Source organism: Camelus bactrianus, chromosome 18, assembly GCF_048773025.1.
Source record: "Camelus bactrianus isolate YW-2024 breed Bactrian camel chromosome 18, ASM4877302v1, whole genome shotgun sequence".
NCBI classification, from domain to species: Eukaryota; Metazoa; Chordata; class Mammalia; order Artiodactyla; family Camelidae; genus Camelus; species Camelus bactrianus.
The window spans coordinates 27752475-27771828 of record NC_133556.1 but is presented as its reverse complement, the minus strand read 5'-3'; the positions used below and the strand labels follow the sequence as shown (position 1 = coordinate 27771828).

At 38.9% G+C, this 19354-nt stretch overlaps 1 protein-coding gene across 7 annotated transcripts in view; it reads right to left on the bottom strand.

The window, feature by feature from the left end:
• Window positions 1–17597, bottom strand: part of MEIOB (meiosis specific with OB-fold) — a 29922-nt gene extending 12325 nt beyond the window's left edge. For 2 of the 7 annotated variants that reach the window (XM_074346578.1, XM_074346582.1), the window contains exons 1-7: window positions 17440–17577; window positions 12165–12241; window positions 10508–10565; window positions 6836–6967; window positions 5049–5121; window positions 2708–2903; window positions 438–538 (exon numbers count right to left, since the gene is read on the bottom strand). In XM_074346578.1, coding sequence (XP_074202679.1) covers window positions 438–538; window positions 2708–2903; window positions 5049–5121; window positions 6836–6967; window positions 10508–10565; window positions 12165–12233 — 629 coding nt within the window. In that variant the 5' untranslated portion in view covers window positions 12234–12241; window positions 17440–17577. Of the gene's footprint in view, window positions 1–437; window positions 539–2707; window positions 2904–5048; window positions 5122–6835; window positions 6968–10507; window positions 10566–12164; window positions 12242–16258; window positions 17378–17439 lie in introns of those variants that run through there. The other 5 variants (XM_074346579.1, XM_074346581.1, XM_074346580.1 and 2 more) reach the window with 5 other exon arrangements.
• Between the last annotated feature and the right edge of the window lie 1757 nt (window positions 17598–19354).

Genomic DNA, 19354 nt, shown 5'->3' with positions numbered 1-19354 from the left:
AATAATAAACAGTAGTGTCCATCTGTGCAATCCCAAAAGATCTCATTTTAAGGTAATCAGACTGTAATGACTCAACATACAAGAGCCAGGTATATTTATTTATTTATATTTTTTCCCTTAATGGAGGCACTGGGGATTAAACCCAGGACCTCGTGCATGCTAAGCACATGCTCTACCACTAAGCTACTCCCACATCCTTAAGTACTTTTTCCCCTTTAACGGAGGTACTGGGGATCGTATGCAGAACCTCATGCATGCCAGTCATGCGCTTTACCAGTGAACTATACCCCCCACCCCCTATTTTTTAAATATAATTTCTCTCTTATCATTATTCCTCTCCTGATAGGAAATCCAACATCTTTATGATAAAATTAAAATGTTCTGACTTGGTGATAACAGCATGGATTTCACAGTTTGGAACAGATGTGCGAAGTTACCATATCATTGCAAAAGAAGATTCTGTCTCATCATAGAGTTTAACTTCACACCTCTGGCCTTTTCTTCGGTCTGAAGTTGTAAAGTATTTTGGCTCTCCAACCTTAAAAATTGAAGGAAATTGTTATTCTTCTTCACCTGTAGTTACAGAGGTACTTAAATATTTGTTGATAAAAATACTCAAATATTTACCTTTTAAACAACAAATTAGAAATAGCAAAAATTACTAATATATATATTTGATGACTTAAAGGCATCTTTTATCTTTAAACTAGGTGTATTTAAGTTGTAAATTACACACTTTGATTGACGAGAGATACAGATACATGTGCTTTAAGTAAGACTGTGGGATCTTTCCAACATGTTAGAACAAATGCTCCATGACAAGCCCCTAGGTGGCATCTTTGTGGACTCACTGAGGGTAAAAGTATATTTTCAATATCTATGTATCCCCATGACTTAGCATAGGGCTTGGCATGGAGTTCATGTGACTGGATGACTCATCTCTCCAGACCTCAATGTCCTTATCTTGCCACCCCAGGTATAGATATCAATACTTCCTTTGCTGCCTTCATAGGGATAAGCTGGTGAGGATCAAATGAGGGATATGTAGGAATATGCTTTGATACATCATTTGATTCAGTCCACATTGCAGCCTGAGAGGATCATGGAGGTGAAAGTGAATTCACGGGCCCTTCCATGCCCTCAGGGAGTTCTCACATGGAACAGCAGGCACCTCTGACAGCCACAGAGCAATGGCCAAGCACGGACAGTCTGCTAGCTGCCCCCATTCCATTGTCACCACTGCATCTATTCGCAGGGCTGAGCTCCATGGGAAAGAGCTAAAGAAAGACTTACAGCTGCTTACAGAAGAGCAGGATCTAGGGGGAAAAAAAAGTCAGAGGGAAGGACAGCCAGGAAGGACAGGCCTACCATATCACAGGAGGTAAGAAAATTGTATGAAAGACAGTTTTAAAGTGAAGAGACCTAAGTAGAGGTGAGAAGGAAGAAAGAACAGGTTAAATAAAAAGGCAAAGAAAAGGAAATATAAGAGGGATGGAAGCAAAATGGGAGAAGAAAGGCATGCAAGAAAAAAAGAAGTCATATAATTCTATGAAAGAAGGTACCAGACTCAAGGGGCCGGGGTGGGGGGGCATGGAAAAAACTGTTGCAGTTTTTATATCCATACTGGGTTTTAGAAAATTCTTACTACATTGCAATATAGTGGCATTATATAGAATTTCAGGGGAATTGAGAGATCATATCCTATATTTAAGGAAGACTGAAACTAAGTTGCCCAGAAAGGAATTTTTCCCCTTTTTCAAGATTGTCATAGAGGGTATTTATTCCTCCATCCTGAGTTATACTTGGTGCTCACAGTGTGGCAGGCACTGTGCTAGGTTGGGCAGGGTGGTGAACAAAGCAGACATGGCCTCTGTCAGTCTGTCATCTAGGACAATCGACACCCTCTCGGTCATTTAACATGGAAACACAATTAGCAATCACAATGTTACCTGCAAGTACCTATGTCCATTTCCTTTTTTTTTTTTTTTTTTTTTTGGTCTTCTGATTATCATTATTCCCATATATTGCAGAGTTGATCTTGCCCCTTTAATTTTCCTCATCTACTTTATTTTGTGAAACTTAACTTCCTGCCAAGTGACTTTCATTTGTCCAAAGGAGTTCAAAATTTGCTGCAATAATTGGGTAAGAGGGAGATGTGGATGCAGAGGACGGGGAAACACTCCCTGGCACCCCACAGAGTGTCATCCTGCCCTGCCTGTGGCACAGGATGCTGATGCCAATGCCCTGCGTTACCTCCCTGGGCCCCTACTGCATGGGGGTGATCTCACTCTCTTCTCACTCTCTCCCCCATCGCAGGACAGCTCTGAGAACACACACCGAATTGATTCCTTGGTTTACCCAACTTGCACCCCTTCAAAGAACCTCATGGAGATCTTCAAGTCAATGAATTTACCCTTTCTATTTGCGCCTTTGCTTAACTGAAGTATGAAAAATTCTCATGTAGTTAGTGGATCATTTATGACTGTGTGCTGCATTTAACACTCAAATATGATTTTATTTTGCTACTCATTCACAGACAAAATGCTACTTTCCTTTACTGAGAAGTGTTATCATTTTCTAAATTCAGCTGGGGATGGATCAAGACAGAGAAAATTTTATCCCAGCTGATTATTATTTTCCAAACACAAATTAAATGATGAAACTCCTCCACCAAATTGAAATTGGCTTTGCTGGGGTTTTAACTTACCGACCTCACAGCTGCAAGGACATTAATAATTCTTCCATCAAGACTGTGTCCGTTTGCAACAATGTCACCCAATGAATAATAATCACAAGACTCTTTAACAGGTAAGTGTATCAAAGAAATTAACTTGGCATCCACTTCATAACTGGAACAAACTTTTACCGTTGAGTGATTCTCACTGAGCAACAGTTTACAATGGCTAAATTGCAGAAACATACACAAAAAGTTAATATCAAATGATTTTCTTCAAGGTTCACAGTTATAATAGAAAAATACTTCAAGGTTTGCAGTTAAATTTTTGTTGTAATTCAAACTACATTAAGAAAATTTATACTTTTCAATTTTAGAAACATTGAAAAAGTTATAAATTTTTTTTCTAAAATGTATTTTCATCAAGAAAATGTATTGAGGACCCATTTGTGCCTGACTTCTAAGCACACTGCTCTTGCCCAACAGTCTGAGTTTCGGTTTCCTTCTCTGTAAAATGGGGTGTAAAAGCACTCTAAAATGTTGCTGGGGGAGGGGGTGGAAATCACTTCCATCTGTATGACACTGAGTGCCCTGCCTATATGCTTTAAATGAAGGACAGTGCTTTACTTCCTTCTGCAGTGCCCTGTATGGAGTAGATGCACACTGTTTATACACTGAACCTGAGGGGCTCTTCCCCTTCCAGCCAATCAACTCCCAAGTGTCCTCCAAGGAGCCTCTTTGCAGCCTCTAATCCAGCCCTCCGCACACCTCCCCCTGCTACTGCTTCAGGTATTTACCTCATCATTTCTCACCCAAACTATTGCTTTGTCTCCTAAACTTCGCTACCCTACAGTCCATCCTCCTCAGGTGGCCAAAGTGATCTTCCTACACCACAAATATGAATACATTATTTCCCAGCTCAAAGATCTTCTGGGCTAGCCATCACCAAAGAATGAAGTTAGTAAAACAAACAAAGCTGTCTGTGAGGTGTCTCTGCTTCTCCTCCTGTTGTTCTCCTGCCTATATTCCAGCCACATCAGACTACTAGGCTATGAAACTGCCATTTTAGAGAAAAAGTAGTCAAACATCAACAGTTTCATATGGTTCAAACTATTATTAAAGGCCAGGAGGTTTTCATGTTTGTTCTGTCTGCCAGGAATGCTCTCCCCTTCCTTCACTCATGCATTCATTCTATAAATACTGAGAGCCTATTATGCATCAGACCCGAGTCTAAGCACAGGGGATACAGTGGCGAAGCAGACAGACCAGACCTATGATATCACAGAGTTTACATGTATGAGGGAGACAGACAAGAACAATTAATCAAATAATCCCAGACTGTGACCATGGTTACGATGGTACACATAACACTGTGTACAGGGGAAGTCCTGGTAATAGGGACTGGAAGGGCTACTACAGACAGAGTAGGTGGGAAGAGCTAAGGAGGTGACATTTAAGCTGACATTTCAATGACAAGAAGAGCACATAATCAAAGCAGAAGGGAGAAGACTGTTCTATGCGGAGAGACGTGAACAGGCAATGCTGTTAGTGCAGAATGAGCCCAGGGTATTCATAAAGTGGAGGAAGTTCCATGTGGCTGCAGAGACATGAGACCTATCGGATGAGGTCAGAAAAATGGGTGCAGGTATGCATGTATCAGAGACTGCTGTGCCCACCCAGAGCCCTTTACCAGCTTCACCTTTCTCTCAAGACCTGCCCTCAGTCAGAAATGCCTTTAAGCCCACCCTCCCCCACAGGAGTGGGGGGTGGACTTGAGCCAATGACTTGTAAATACAGGGTACAAAAATCCCAAGCCTCTTCCTTTAGGGGGTGTCACTCTGAGGTGCCTCTCATGCTCCAGAGCTCCCTCTTGGGTCACACTGAGACAGGGCTCCAGTTTAACTGCTTCTTTACTCAGCTTCCCCCCAGCCCTATCCTTACAGGCTGCTCTTGAGAACTCTCCCTCAGCAAATCATCTGCACAAAAATCCTCCTCTGGACTCTGCTTCCAGGGAACCTGAACTAAGATAGTACGATATGTGAATAGAGTTATGACAGTATGAAAAAAAACAGATATATGACTTCCAAGATTTATCTTTTCTTCTCATTGTTCAGCTTTAACTTGACTAGAATCAAATTTTTGTAAATCTAAGAATGAGAATCAAAGTATTAAACACAAAGTCATTTTTTATGTGATCCTATATCAAAGTAAATTATTTCATAATCAAAGATAAATATTGTGAGGAAGAATTAAACTCCTAATTTTCAAACTGAAGTATATAACTTTGTAAGCTCTCTGCTAACCTGATACTTTAAAAACCTATGAGTAGTGATCATTCTGGCACAAAGATAGTTGACCTCTGTGCTAGATTTACCTAGGAGTTGCAGGGCTGAACTTTTCATCTCTTTCTAATTCCTTTCTTTGGATCAGGGGATTTTCAATGATCACTAAAACAGAAGGAAAAATATGATGCTATCACGAAAAGTAACAGGATAAATTTAAAAAACAAGTGTACATAACAATGAACATTACAGTGGTAGTTCTAATTTTGAGTTGGTATTGTATACCCTTCACAATCACTTTCTGGTGGCATTGTGAGCAACAGAATCTGGGGTATGACCATTAGCTGGATCTCAGATGACAGTTCTTATGCTTTGTGTTTAAATCCCAACATATGACCCACATTAAGATTACTGATTAGTTACACTGAACATTTGATTTGGCTATAATATACTCTTCTACAAAACAAACACTTTAATTGATCTTCACTCAATTCACATTTGCCCTCAAAAAAAACAGCAGTATTTAAAGAGCTATGCGAAATCTGGGTCCTGATTTAACCCCTCAACTCATCAGCTTTATGACTTAACATTTTAGGGTTTCCATTTCTTTACGGTCTATGTTAGACTTTTTTGTGTTCTGTTTTGCTAATTCCTCACACAACTATCCATTATCCCTTTTTCCATATGAAGAAACTGAAGTTCACAGAGGTTAAATAACTTTCTTCATGTGTTATATCTAGAAAGTAGTAGAGCTAGAATTAGAATTGTTCTGACTCAAAAATCTGTCATTTCACACACCAAAATCCTATTTAGATTTATGAGCATTGTCAATTTCACACTTTTATAATCCCTTTATTCACTCATCCTCACAACAAACATCAACACAGAACATATTTTAATACCGAAATGTACTTTTAGCTCTATGTAAGTAATGTCCTGACATTCATCCAAGGAATGTTTCCACTTGTACTGGGTCCTGAGATGTTTGCAAAGTTGTCTGCCTTCACAGTCCATATGTTCAATTACCTTTTTATTCAGTTAGAGAGATATTACATATAATCCTGAAAGTTAATAACACAAGGCAATGTATGACTGGATGCTAAGTAACTAGTATGCATAAGAGACTGCTTGATACTGCAGGATTAGAGAGGAGTAGTTTAATTGTCTGTATTACTCTTTCTCATCTTTTTTTCTACACAAATAGAACTGGTATACATGCTTTCTTGTTTCTTGTATGAAGCTAGAGCTGTTAACTATTGAGTGACTAAATTTTACACTCTATATCAGGCACAATACCTCATTTAACATTCATGAGAATCTACAGAGTATTAATTAATAGTTAAGGCCCAACAATATTAAGAAATTTTCTCAAAGCCACAATGTAAATAAATACTGATACTTGGATTTGAATCCAGATCCATCTGTTTTCAAAGTCTTGCTCTTTTTATTATACTACACTGTACCATCTGAGGGATATGGGGGTGGGTAGAGGATACAAAAGATTTGGTATTTTAGACTAAAAGTAAAGTTTCTTAAAACCCCACTAAAAATTTAAGTATCATCTTTTATCAAAATCTATTTAGCAACCCTATTATATGTTTACAGAAAGATAAATGATTAGAGCCACAATAGGGATTGATGCAAAGTGAAACAGAAATAAACCAAAGATCATAGAGCTACCTAGAAAAAATATGTGACTATCATGTATGTATGTTTCAACTAAATGCTGAATGCCTTGTGTTATGCTCTTAACACTTGATTTTTTTTTCTGATAAGGTTCTTGAGAATAAGAATTGTATCTTATTTCATTTTGACTCCTTCAGTGTAGTTACCACAAACAAATCATGGGATTAATACTCTAAGAGAACAGTTTACTTACCGCACTCACCAACCCTAAAGCTGTCAGAAAGTGATCTGATGTAGTCTCTGTTGCCCCAGGATGTTGCATTTACAAAATGAGTCACTGAATCACGAATGGTGAAACTGAAAGTGTACCTTTCTGATCCAATATCTAAGGGAAAACCAATGATTTTATTTTTCAAATGAACAGTTTTACTTAAATTTTGAACAAATATGATTCTGATGATAAAAACACTCAAACACATGGTATAAAATATTATTTCAGATATAAATTCTGTAAGTTATACTTTTATGAATTTCAAAGCTGTCAAAGTAGATAACTGACCTCATTATTTTTTTTTAACTGACCTCATTATTGACTCCTCTGTTCCCTTTCCCCAGTTATCTATATATTTGGAGGGAAATGACATGTAGGCTTGAACCATCCATATATTAGCATAGATTCTCCATTTCTCACTGACTGTTGTCTTAACCTAAGTCATAATTCAGATCTTAATTATTTCCAAACAAATAAATGTGTGCTACTAAAAGATACCACTAGGGGTCAGCAAGTACTTCTTTTCCCCAAATAAAATTTCTTTCTGTTTTTGCTAATTAAAAAGGCATTACAAAATAGTATGGCACAGGCACAAAAGAGACACATAGATCAGTGGAACAGAATAGAAAGCCTAGAAACAAACCCATGCACTTATGGTCAATTAATCTATGACAAAGAAAGCAAGAATACACAATGGAGAAAAGAGTCTCTTCAATAAGTGGTGGTGGGAAAACTGGACAGCTACATGTAAAAGAATGAAGTCAGAACATTCTCTAACACTATATACAAAAATAAACTCAAAATGGATTAAAGAGCTAAATGTAACACTGGATAACATAAAACTCCTAGAGGAAAGCATAGGTAGAATATTCTTTGACATAAATTATGGCCATATTTTATAGGATCCATTCCCTAAAATGAAGGAAATAAAAGCAAAGATAAACAAACTGAACCTAATTAAACTTAAACGCTTTTGCACAACAAAGAAAACCATAGACAAAACAAAAAGACAACCTACTGAATGGGAGAAAATATTTGAAAAATATGACCAATAAGGGGTTAATATCCAACATATATAAACAGCTCATACAACTCAATATCAAAAAAACAAACAACCTGATTAAAAAATGAGCAGCAGAACTGAATAGACATTTTTCCAAGGAGAAAATGCAACATGAAAAGATGCTCAACATCACTTATCAGGGAAATGCAAATCAAAACCACAATGAGATTATCACCTCACATCTGTCAGAATAGCGATCATAAAAAAGAACACAAATAACCAATGTTGGTGAGGATGTGGAGAAAAGGAAACCCTTGTACACTGCTGGTGGGAATGTAAATTACTCCAGCCACTGTGGAAAACAGTATGGAGGGTTCTCAAAAAACTAAAAATAGAACTACTGTATGATCCAGCAATCCCACTTCTGAGTATATAACCAAACAAAAACAAAAACACTAATTCAAAAAGATACATGCACCCCAACGTTCATAGCAGCATTATTTACAATTGCCAAGACAAGGAAGTGTCCATCAACAGATGAATGGATAAAGAAGATACAGTATATATACAAAATGGAATACTACCCAGCCATAAAAGAATGGAATTTTGTCATCTACAGTGACATGGATGGACTTAGAAGGCATTATGCTAAGTGAAATAAGTCAGACAGAGAAAGACAAATACTGTATGATATCACTTACATGTAGAATCTAAAAAGTACAGTAAACTAGTGAATATAACAAAAATGCAGACTCACAGATATGGAGAACAAACTAGAGGTTACCGGTGAGGAAAGGGAAGGAGGGAAAGGCAGGGTAGAGGTGGAGGGAGTGGGAGGTACAGACTATTAGGTACAAAATAAGCTACAAAGATATACTATACAACACAGGGAATATAGCAAATATTTTACAATAACTATAATGGAGTATAACCTTTAAAAACTGTGAATCGCTATACTGTACGCCTGTAACATATTGTATATCAATTATACTTCAATTTAAAAAGTTAAAAAATAATACAACCTAATGTACAAATGCACATTATAGATATCTATTGAACTGTTGTTAGCACTTACCTTTGGGTTGGGGACTGGGATTGGAAAAGTTGGGGAATAAATAAAGAATTTCACTTTTCAACTCTATGACCTCTGTATGGCTTGGATTTTTATGAAAATATATTAATATGTTATATGTGTAATATTTCTTAAAGTCAGTAAGCGTATCTTCTCCAAAAAATGAATACTGTACCATAATTATAAAAGGTTCCCTGCCGTCATAGTCTGACAGGTGAAAATTATATTTCATTGTTGTAATTTTAGCATATATTTAAGTCTTGATCTTTTTCTAACTCATATATTTTAAGTTATTCCTTTTACAGCTGAGAAAACAGATAAATAGAATTTCTAAAACTATTCAAATGGCAATTCTGATCTAAAATTAATTATAATGAAGTAAAGTGAAGACACAAATGAGTTGGGTGGGAGATGATATCTTTGTTATTTACCTCAAAAATAACAACAGAATATTATATAAGATAAAATAAAAATAAAGGTACCTATTACTCTATCGTGAATCAATTAACACAGCCACAATTACTCAGGTGATTCAAACAAAATTAATGTCTTCTGTCAAAACTATTGGCTGGCTGATTAGAGTTCTGATTCCCTCAATCTGTATAGAAGCATTTATACTGTACACTTCAGTAAAAATCACTGACAGTTTAAAAGCTAATAGTAGTGAATTGCTACTTTTGGCATTCTATATCATATCTCTGCATGTAAACTACAAAAGTTTGAAGGTCAGTTGATTTTAAAAATCCTATTTTAGTCTTGGATTATGTTTCCACAGTCCTAAAACTCTTGTACAATTCAAGTAACTCAATCAGAACGACTAAGCCAAACTTAACTGTATTTTCCACATATGAAAGATGGTTTTTTTCCACTGAATTGTCTGGTTGTTTGAGTAACTACACAGATGCTGTTGCCATACTTCTCTCCCTCAACACTTTCAAGACCTTCCTCATGACCTTGGAAATCCCTTCCTCCTTATCACTTTCTGTCTTCTATGAGATTTACCTGTGTACTTATATCTCAGGCTGATAATGATAGTGAACATGGAGGTCTTACTGGGGGTTACACACCCTAACATGTATGAGCTCATTTAATTCTCATCCCAGCTTTATGTACCCGGATTTCACAGCTGTGCATAGGACAGATCTCTGATGACTCAGCGACTAATTGAGCCCAGTCAGTCTAGCCCCAAGTCCATCCTCTCAGACACTGTGATATTCGAGAATGATGAGAAGAACACAACTTCTCTGTTACCTTTACACTGGGTTTTACACAGGGGAGGTGCTCAGTAAATACACGTTGATAGACATTAATGAGTTGGCCAATTTAACTAGCTATTTTGGTAATGTATACACAGCCTTTAAAATCATGTTTGAGAAATACAAAATAAAACCATTAAAATGATTTTAATGCCCTCAAACATGTGGCCTTAAATCAAGTACTTTACCATGCAATAGAGAACATGGCCATTGCTCTTAAGGAGTAAAACAGGCATGAGAAATTTAATCACTTAAATATACTTTGTTGGAGTCATAAGCCACAGTTGATGAAAAATGAAGCAAAGAGTTAAATAGAACTCAGCTTTTTCTGTCTGGAAAGCCTTTGACATCTGTTTTCCCAATAACTATGCCAATTATTTTCTGAAAAACAAAAAGGTTATAGAAGACGAATATTAAACACAGATGTAGATGGTAAATTTAATTTCATGGACTTGCTATATTTTACTAGCTCTAACAAACATTTTTGACTAGGAACCATTTAAATGTATTTACTCCAGACAAACATCCAAAAGAACTTCATAAATGTTCAGTTCCACAAGGAATAGTACAAAGTAGTAAGACAGTTAACTGCTATTACAAATAAAATCATTTAATATTAGTATGTTTCTACTTTATTTTCAATCACTAGGTGGAGCACAGTAACTGCCCTAAGCTATCAGTCCTCACTGAATTCATTCAAAGCACATGTATAATGCAATTTAATTTGCCATGGTCTTCAAAGCTTTCTTTTATATAGGGTTTTCTAACAATCCACATTCAATTACTTAGCTTCTTAATCCAAACATGCTGGACACTAATACAAATTAGATTGTAACAAAACTTGCATATTGCTGCTAATAAATCTAAGCTGTAAAGTCCTAGATCTTAAGCCTTAAAGTTATTAACATGTCCTTAAAATTTTTTAATTCTCTTTAGTGACTAACAAAAATTAAATATTTTAAAAGTGCTTTAAGAAATAAAAATAACTGCCTTTTTTTGAAAGGATGAACTTATATCACCAATTCTAGCAACTGATTTAACCTTGCAATAATCTGTTACGTTTAAAATACATTCAAGCTTTTAAGACCACCACATCCTAACTGAGCTGTTAGCTAGTCTTACTACATTTAGACACACTGCTATTTCTTTAAATTCCAAATGCATACAAATCTCATTGAATTTTGTTGGGAAAACAACTAAGGGAAATACTGAGTAAAATTTTCTAACTGAAGAAGCAATTAGTGAATAGTTTATCTTTCAAGAAAAACTATAACAGCAATTATTTTTAACACTAATAAACTTTAAATTGCAAATTATTAAAGTTATATATAAATTTATCTCATTTTAAGAAACCTGATTTGCAGATTCCAAATGTAAACAGCAGACTGCTGGAAAGGTAAGGGAGTAGATAATTGCTTTACACATTAAGTTCTTCACCTTATGATTCCACCTAGATTTCTTTTAAATAAATAACAGTCTTGGCATATTTGAAATGACTGAATTCCCTGCAACCCGTCTCCCCAAAATGAATTTTCACATAATCATTTCAGAAATATACCTGTTGTGTAACTTCACGTCCTAAAAGCAGCATAATGGCAAGTATTTCAGTCTATAACTTGGACAATTTGATTAGAAAATAGATACTACTAAACAAAAATGTTTTAATTTTACAATGCTAAATTTGAGTTGTTGTTAAATATTTAATTAAAATAATACAAATAAACTTTTGATCAGTTTTAACGAACACTAGTCATATCTACAGTCTCCTGCTCTATAAGAAAGACTAATTTTTATTTAGTTGGCATAAATACAAAGAAGCTTAGGAGCATTTAACATCTAACAATCACACTAATGCAATGAGATCTGTTTACTTGTCAATTATACAAGCACACGTTGAATGAATCAATAATTTTGACATAATGTGATATTACCACCTAAAGTTCCGTTAGAGAACTGAACCACTACACCATTGAAACGTACCAGATTAGCCATATTTGGATGAAGACCTGAAAGTGCAGTGAAGTTCTTTGATACAATGGAGTTTGCCATTCTTTAATCTGCTTTTTAGAAAATAAAATTTAGATGGATTAATTAAATAACTGAACTAAACTGAAAAATTCCAAGATTGAAAAAAGAATTTATCTAGGAAAGTACTGGATATTTTATTTATTCTTTAGGAAAACTTTTTATTACAACAGTGAAATATAAGTTAATACAAATTCAACCAGTAAAAAAACCTGTTTCAAAACGTCCTTTTTTAGTTAATGATATAGTTTAGTGAATGATATAGTTAGGTTTCAATTTTTAAGTTTCACTTTAAAAAAAAACAACTTGCCAATGTTTGGGCACTCGGCAAATTTAGAGTTTCAGATGAGAGATGATTCAATGGCACATCTGCAGATTTAAATATTTATTACTGTAAAGCCTATTTTAACTTTTGTTTTGGTTGTTTGTTTTGGGGGCTAATTAGGCTTATTTATTTTTAGAGGAGGTACTGGGGATTGAACTTAGGACCTCATGCATGCTAAGCATGTGCTCTACCACTTGAGCTATACCCTCCCCATCTACAAAGACTACTTTAAAAAGCAAAGCAAAACTCTATTGTAATGCTTCAAATCATGCATTTAGTTACACTGTGTGTGGGGATAGGTGGTACTTTACCCTCACCTCCAGATCGTAAGCTCTATGAGGGCAGAGGTGGTGGCTTCTTACATATTACTTGTGTGTGCATTCCAATACTACCTTGCACAGAAAAAGCACTCAGTAAATATCAAATGAATGCAATGGTGGCTTGCACTTCAGTATCATCACTAGAAAAGGTTTTAGTGTAGTAACAACTGTCAGCTACACCAAACTAGCAGATTTACTCGATTTCACTTCTTACCACCAGGCCCCTTTAATGGTAAATGCCCTCAACTACAGGTTTCACTTTCAGGACATGTCCTATAACATGAGTTATGTGTTAAGTCAGTAAGACTATGGAGTTAGTCAAATATGATTTTGAATTCCAGCGCCACCAGTTTGTAGTCAAACGTTTTGACATTACTGAGCTTTAATTTCCTCATCCATAAAATATGGATAATATCTACCTTACAGGGTTGTTGTGAGAATTCAAAATAATGTACAAAGTGCCTAAATGTTCACAGACTCTAGATAGATGAGACTAGTGCTCTTCGTTCTTATTCAATGTAGCAGTTTCTGTGTTCAAGCAAGCCACAATAAACAACTGGGAGTGAAGCAGTGTTAAGTTCCTACTCATTCTTTGGCCTAGTCTGATCTGGTTCACTATGCACTTTCAGTCTCTGAAACACTTGCCAAACCTTGACAGATTTGTTCATTCATCCATCCACTCAACAAACTTTATTGAGAGCCTGTCAAGTGCTAGACACTTTAGGTTAGAGAGGATGAACTATTCATTAGCTAGATTTTGTGTAAAAACACTACCCACCTACATATTAAATGAGTTCTTCAAATTTTTACCCCTTAACATCTCTTGGTGGTTTAGTTATTGACTTACATGACATCCCATGAACTCTCTGAAGTTCCTTCACTTTCCACTATTTTTCAAAATATATGGTGATTGCTTTAGTGTCTGCCTCCAAAAAATAAAAATGACAACTTGCTTATCAACATGGACATTTTGAGAAATACAAAATTAACATGAAATAAAGAGCTCAATATGGTGATACAGAGACTATATCATTCATCAGTGACTACTGTCCCTTCTACTTTCCAAATATATTTTAAATATGTCTCCTTGTCTCCATCTCCAGTGCCATCCCCTCAGCCCAAGGCTCAGTCATTTCTCATCTGGAGTACTGCAATTACCTGGTTTTATACATAGTTTATTTATGTATAAAACCACCTGCAGGTTGAGTGTCTGATATGTATCAAGCCCTACATCAGGATGGGGGGGTGGGGCCTCAGAGAGGAGCAACAAAAACAGAGGCCCAGATGTGGGACTAGATGTGTACAGCCTCAAGGCCACTGGCCCAGATACTTGACAAGGGTAAAGGGAAACAGGAGTTGGTGGTGGAACTAGTCCAGTTAAGGTAATATGGTGCAATGTCTCAGGTAATAGTTGTGGAGTCCCTGTGATGAGGTTGGCCCTGCATTACAGACACTAGATACACCATGACCATCTCTGACAGCCCTCCAACCCAGGTCTCCCAAATTCCCTTTCCTGAGCTCTAAGCCCTCCTCCTATTTTTGAATGGCGACCTCCGGTCTGGACCAGAGCCCAGCCTGACCTGGCCTGTTCCTCCCAGGACCTTCCTGGTCCTTTGCTTTAGATTTCATGAGGGCATGGTAGGGCTCAAGCCCTTCATGCTCCTACTGGCTGCAACTTCCCTCCAGAGGAGAAAGCTGCATTGCATGATCCTTACTCTTGCTGTGGATCTGGCACAAGAGAAGGGGATTCTGGACCCAGAGGATGAAGACACACTGTGAGCTACTGCTCTGAGAAGGTGTCTGGCCTACAGGTTTAGTTCAGGGTGCCAGTAAGACACTTACGGAAAACTCTACCAACTTTCTGATTTTGAGGTCATAGTCTCAAATTCTGAGTAGGTCAGTTAGTCAGTTTGAGGCCTGGGCCTGGGATGGAAGAATTGGGGTTGAAGAGGACAATTGTCATAAATTTGGGACTTTTTTCTCCAGGGCCAGGAAGGGCTGCGTGTGTTTGTGCCTCCTGTGTGTTCTCTTCATTCCTGTCAGTACAATTATTCATGGGGGCCTGTGTGCCAGGTACTGGGCTGGTACCCTGGAGCTACCTCAGACTCTGCTATCAGAAAATTCTACTACCGGGGCGGGGGTGGGGTGAGGGTAAAGCTCAGTGGTAGAGTGCATGCTTAGCATGCATGAAGTCCTGGTTCAATCCCCAGTGCCTCTGATAAAAAAAGAAAGAAAGAAAGAAAGAAAGAAAGAAAATTCCATTATTATCCACTCTGTCAACATTAACACTTCCTCTCGTTCACTGCCCAGATCCAAAATAACCCTCACCAGGTCCTGCCAATTCTCCTGATTATCTCTTGAATCTGACTGCTTCTCCCATCTCCCTGACATTACCACTCTCCGCTTTCACTTTTGCCTCCTCTATCTCATCTCCACACAACAGAGAATTCTTTAAAAACTTAGATTTTGTCTCTCCCTCGCCTAAAACCCTTCCCAAGTGCACACAATTAAATCCAAACTCTGCTACAGCCTTTTAACGCCCAGCTGATCTGGTCTCTGCCCATCTCTTCCTCATTTCACATCACTCTCGCCTTGACAACCATGCTCCAGTCACCCCAGCTGCTCTCTTTTCATCAAATGGGACCTGGGGCCTTGGCTTACACAATTCCCTCTTCCTTGAGCATCCTCCCCAGTTCCACCCTCAGATCTTCCCAAGACAGGCTCTTCAGTATTCTTTGCGTCTCAAAGAGAATACTTTGCTACTTCTCTCCCTCAAGTATCCCCCAGCCTCTATTCCCCGTCTCAGCATTCCTAATTCATAATTGTTGCCTGTGTGCTGTCTTTCTCCTTCATTACAGCATAGGGTCGATGACAAAAGAGCTAAAGCATTCGCTCTACCACTGAACTATACCCTCCCCCCACTTCTTTTTTCCATGCACTCTTCTTTTAATTGAGATACAGAGTCACATGCAGTATAAATAATAATACAGAAATCCCTTGCCCCCTTTTGTGTCCTACAGTGCCTAGTTACTTTAGTACCTGATGCACAGTACATGCTGGCTACTTGCTGCCTAAATTAATCAATGAGTTGTAAAATCAACCTGATTTATAATTTGAGAATAACATTGCTACAATTAGCTTTTTGGATAAACAGAATTTTGGTTAACAGCTAATTTTACATTTATAACAAGCATTTAAATTATGGAAACAAGTACAGTTTATATCCTGCTATTCTAGATGATGGAGCTTCCAAAAACCTCAGCAATGATGTTCCTGTAATTTTCTATTTTATTCTAAGAACTGTGCCGGAGCCACTACAGAGAAGTCCTCTTTATGTGACCATTTCATACATGGAAATCCCCCCAAACATCCATCACAAACCAAAGATTTTTTTTTAAACAAACCTTGACAAAATTGGTCATTTCCTGTAAAAGGGAACACTCATTCTGTTATCTCTGTAAGTCCAGTTCAAAAGGGTAGGTTTTACTGCTTCAATGGGAACTCAGCAAATTCTGCATTTTGAAATTCTAGCTGACTTCCAAACACTCTGGGGTGTCCATAAGATAACTGGCCAACTGGTCATCACACTGGAGAATTCCCCAGCATGGGGACAGAAGGGCGCTTGTTAGTAACTTTTCAAGGTAGCTTCAAATTTTCTAACTAAACTCTGCTTTGGAAAAAAAAAGAAGAACAAAAGAAAGAAAAACGAAAAGAGAAATGCATGACTTGCATTCAAATACAATTTCCCAAAGTTTGTAATTTCATGTCCTCCTCACACTTTGCACCTCATAGATGAGTTCAGCACTTGGCAACAGGGATTGAAGAACTGTGCCTTTTCAACCCAGCGGTGAAATGCGACTCTCAATGGTTTTAAATGTATTCTGAAGATTCCAACTCTATGACATTCTGGAAAAAGCAAAACTATAGAGAGCCGGCGCACCATCCGAGGTTGCCCAGAGTAGGAGGGTGAGGCATGAGTGGTGGGTAGGGGGTTTCTAGGACGGTGAAACTGCTCTGAAGGCTCCTGTAACCGTGTATACGCGTCCTTACTCATCTGTCAAACCCACAGAATGTCCAACACCCAGCCTGAACCCTAACGTAAGCTAAAAGCAGTCTCTGGGGAATTCACTTTGCGTCACTGCAGCATGTGTGTGCATATTCCGCGTTGGTTACACCTGCCTGTTTACACGCACTGCGCTCTACCTAGACGTCCACACTCTATGGTATTCTGAGCGTTTCTACGCGTCCCTGTCCCCGAGACCTGGACAAGAAGCGGACGTCATCCGCCCACTTCGCATCTGGGCGTGCGGGCGTGTCCTACAAACCCCGCCCCGCCGGCTTCCCCAGCACGAGGAGACCGGGTGACCTGAGAGCCGGCAGAGACCCGGGACGCAGGGCCGGGGTCTCAGCGGGCTTGCCTTCGCCACCGCCCCACCGAGCTCGCGGGCAGCCGGGATGGGAGGCCGCCTTCACCGCCCACGCCGTGGCCCGGAAGCCCGCCCTCAGGAGCTGATGAGAGCCCGCCGCCCACTGCCACCCGGCTTCACCTCAGCCGCCCGCGCCGGCTGCTCCCAGGAGCGCTCACCCGGCCGAGACGGTGCTCGCACCTGGACAAGAACCCGCCGCACAGAGGCCCCACCCCGCCGCCTCGTCAGCGGAGCCTGCGCTCGGCAGCTTCTCCACAGAGAACTCGGTCCACAGCCCAGCCGCGCGACAACTGCCGCGCGACCGTTAGCGCAGGCCCCGCCCCGCCGCGCGCCGGTGCCGCCCCCGAGCTCCGCCCCGCCCCGCCCCGTCCCCGCCGACCTCTGGCTCCGCCCCCGCTCCGCCCCCGAGCTCCGACTCCACCCATGCCCTGACTCCGCCCTCCGTCCCGCCCCCGGCCCGTCCCAGAACTCTGTCTGACTCCGCCCTCGGTCCTGCCACTTTCCCTCCCACCGCCTTGAGGGACCCAAGCGTCTTTATTAAGTCCAGGTCGTGGGGAGCAAGACTCGGGGAGACTGGGCGCGAATGGTTCCCCGTTTCTTTCCTTTCCCGGGGGCCCTCTCCTGTCCTCCAGACTCGAGGGCCGTCCGGGGCTAAGAACCAGGCGCCCAGGAAGATGCTGGGGATCGTTTCTGCTAGAACTAGGCAGAAGTGCTGGAGACGTTGCTATAGAAAGTGCAGCAGCTGAATACACAAGTACAAACGAGTGCTGGTGAACCGGAGAAATCTGGAAAAAACTATGGATGTGTCCACCTCAGTAACTCGGTTGTGATCTTGCAAGCTGTTTTGATTGGGGAAAAGTAGATCAAATGTAGCAGGGATTTCTATATTATTACTTATATTGCGTGCGACTCTATCTCAATTAAAAGAGCGCATGGAAAAAAGAAGTGGGGGGAGGGTATATATAGTTCAGTGGTAGAACGCATGCTTAACATGCATGAGGGCCTGGGTTCAATCCCCATTGCCTCCATTAAGAAAAATAAATACACCTAATTACCTGACTCCCACAAAAACTTTTTTTAAAAAGGAAGAAAAGAAGGGTGCATAATTGCTGATAAGGCTCTTAGAAGGAGAATGGGTGCTGGATGCAGACTTTGGTCACCTGCTGGAGAAGTGTGAAGAAAGGCCAGTCTGCTAGATCAATTACAATATTTTCCTGCTGGTACTATTTATATATAGATATACACTACATATATTATTTGATGTGCTAAATATTGGACTTCGGCGTACCTGACAAAACATTTGCCAGCTTTTTACCATTTGGAAATCTTTTTCATCTAAGGACTTATAAACTAATTTTTGATAATAGAGTACTAATCAAGGGCAAATAAGTTAAGATCCAACAACTAAATTCTTTAAAGTTGTCACCAACTACTGTCCACATGTAGCATTATTTAAATTATTGAACTTCCTTCTTTAAAAGGAAGAACAACTTTGGTACTTATTACACAGCCATATACCACAAAAGAAAAATAGAACACTGGAGACAAGTCTTATGTTGTTATCACAACATAGTTTTTATTTTTCATCCTTTGTTATTTTTTAATTTCTCAAGTGATATGTGAAAGCAAATAAAGTACCTGCATTCCCACCATTTAAAATTTAGTAGAGAAGGCTTTAAAATTTTTTCCATAGTCCTCTCCAGTTTTTGTCCTTAAAGGAGCATATCTTGGTCTTTCCAAAAGAATGAACTGGCATTTTAAGTCAGTTCTGAAGAAAAAAAAGTATAGAAACAATTTGCATGCATTTTTCATTTGAATCTCAGTAGGGGAATAATATTTTAAATTTTTGTTTGTAGTTTTTCATATTAATTTTCGCTGAAAGCTATATAAGATTAAGCAAGTGTAGTCATCTTTACCAGGACACAACAGGCTTTTCATAAGATATGTTGCTTCAAAACACAAGCCTCAAAGAATTGGATTGTTTGATGTTAATAATGAAATTGAGACCCCCTCCCGCGTTCTGTAAAGAATTTATTTCTTCCATTTTTGTGTAGCAATTCTGTAAACTTGCTT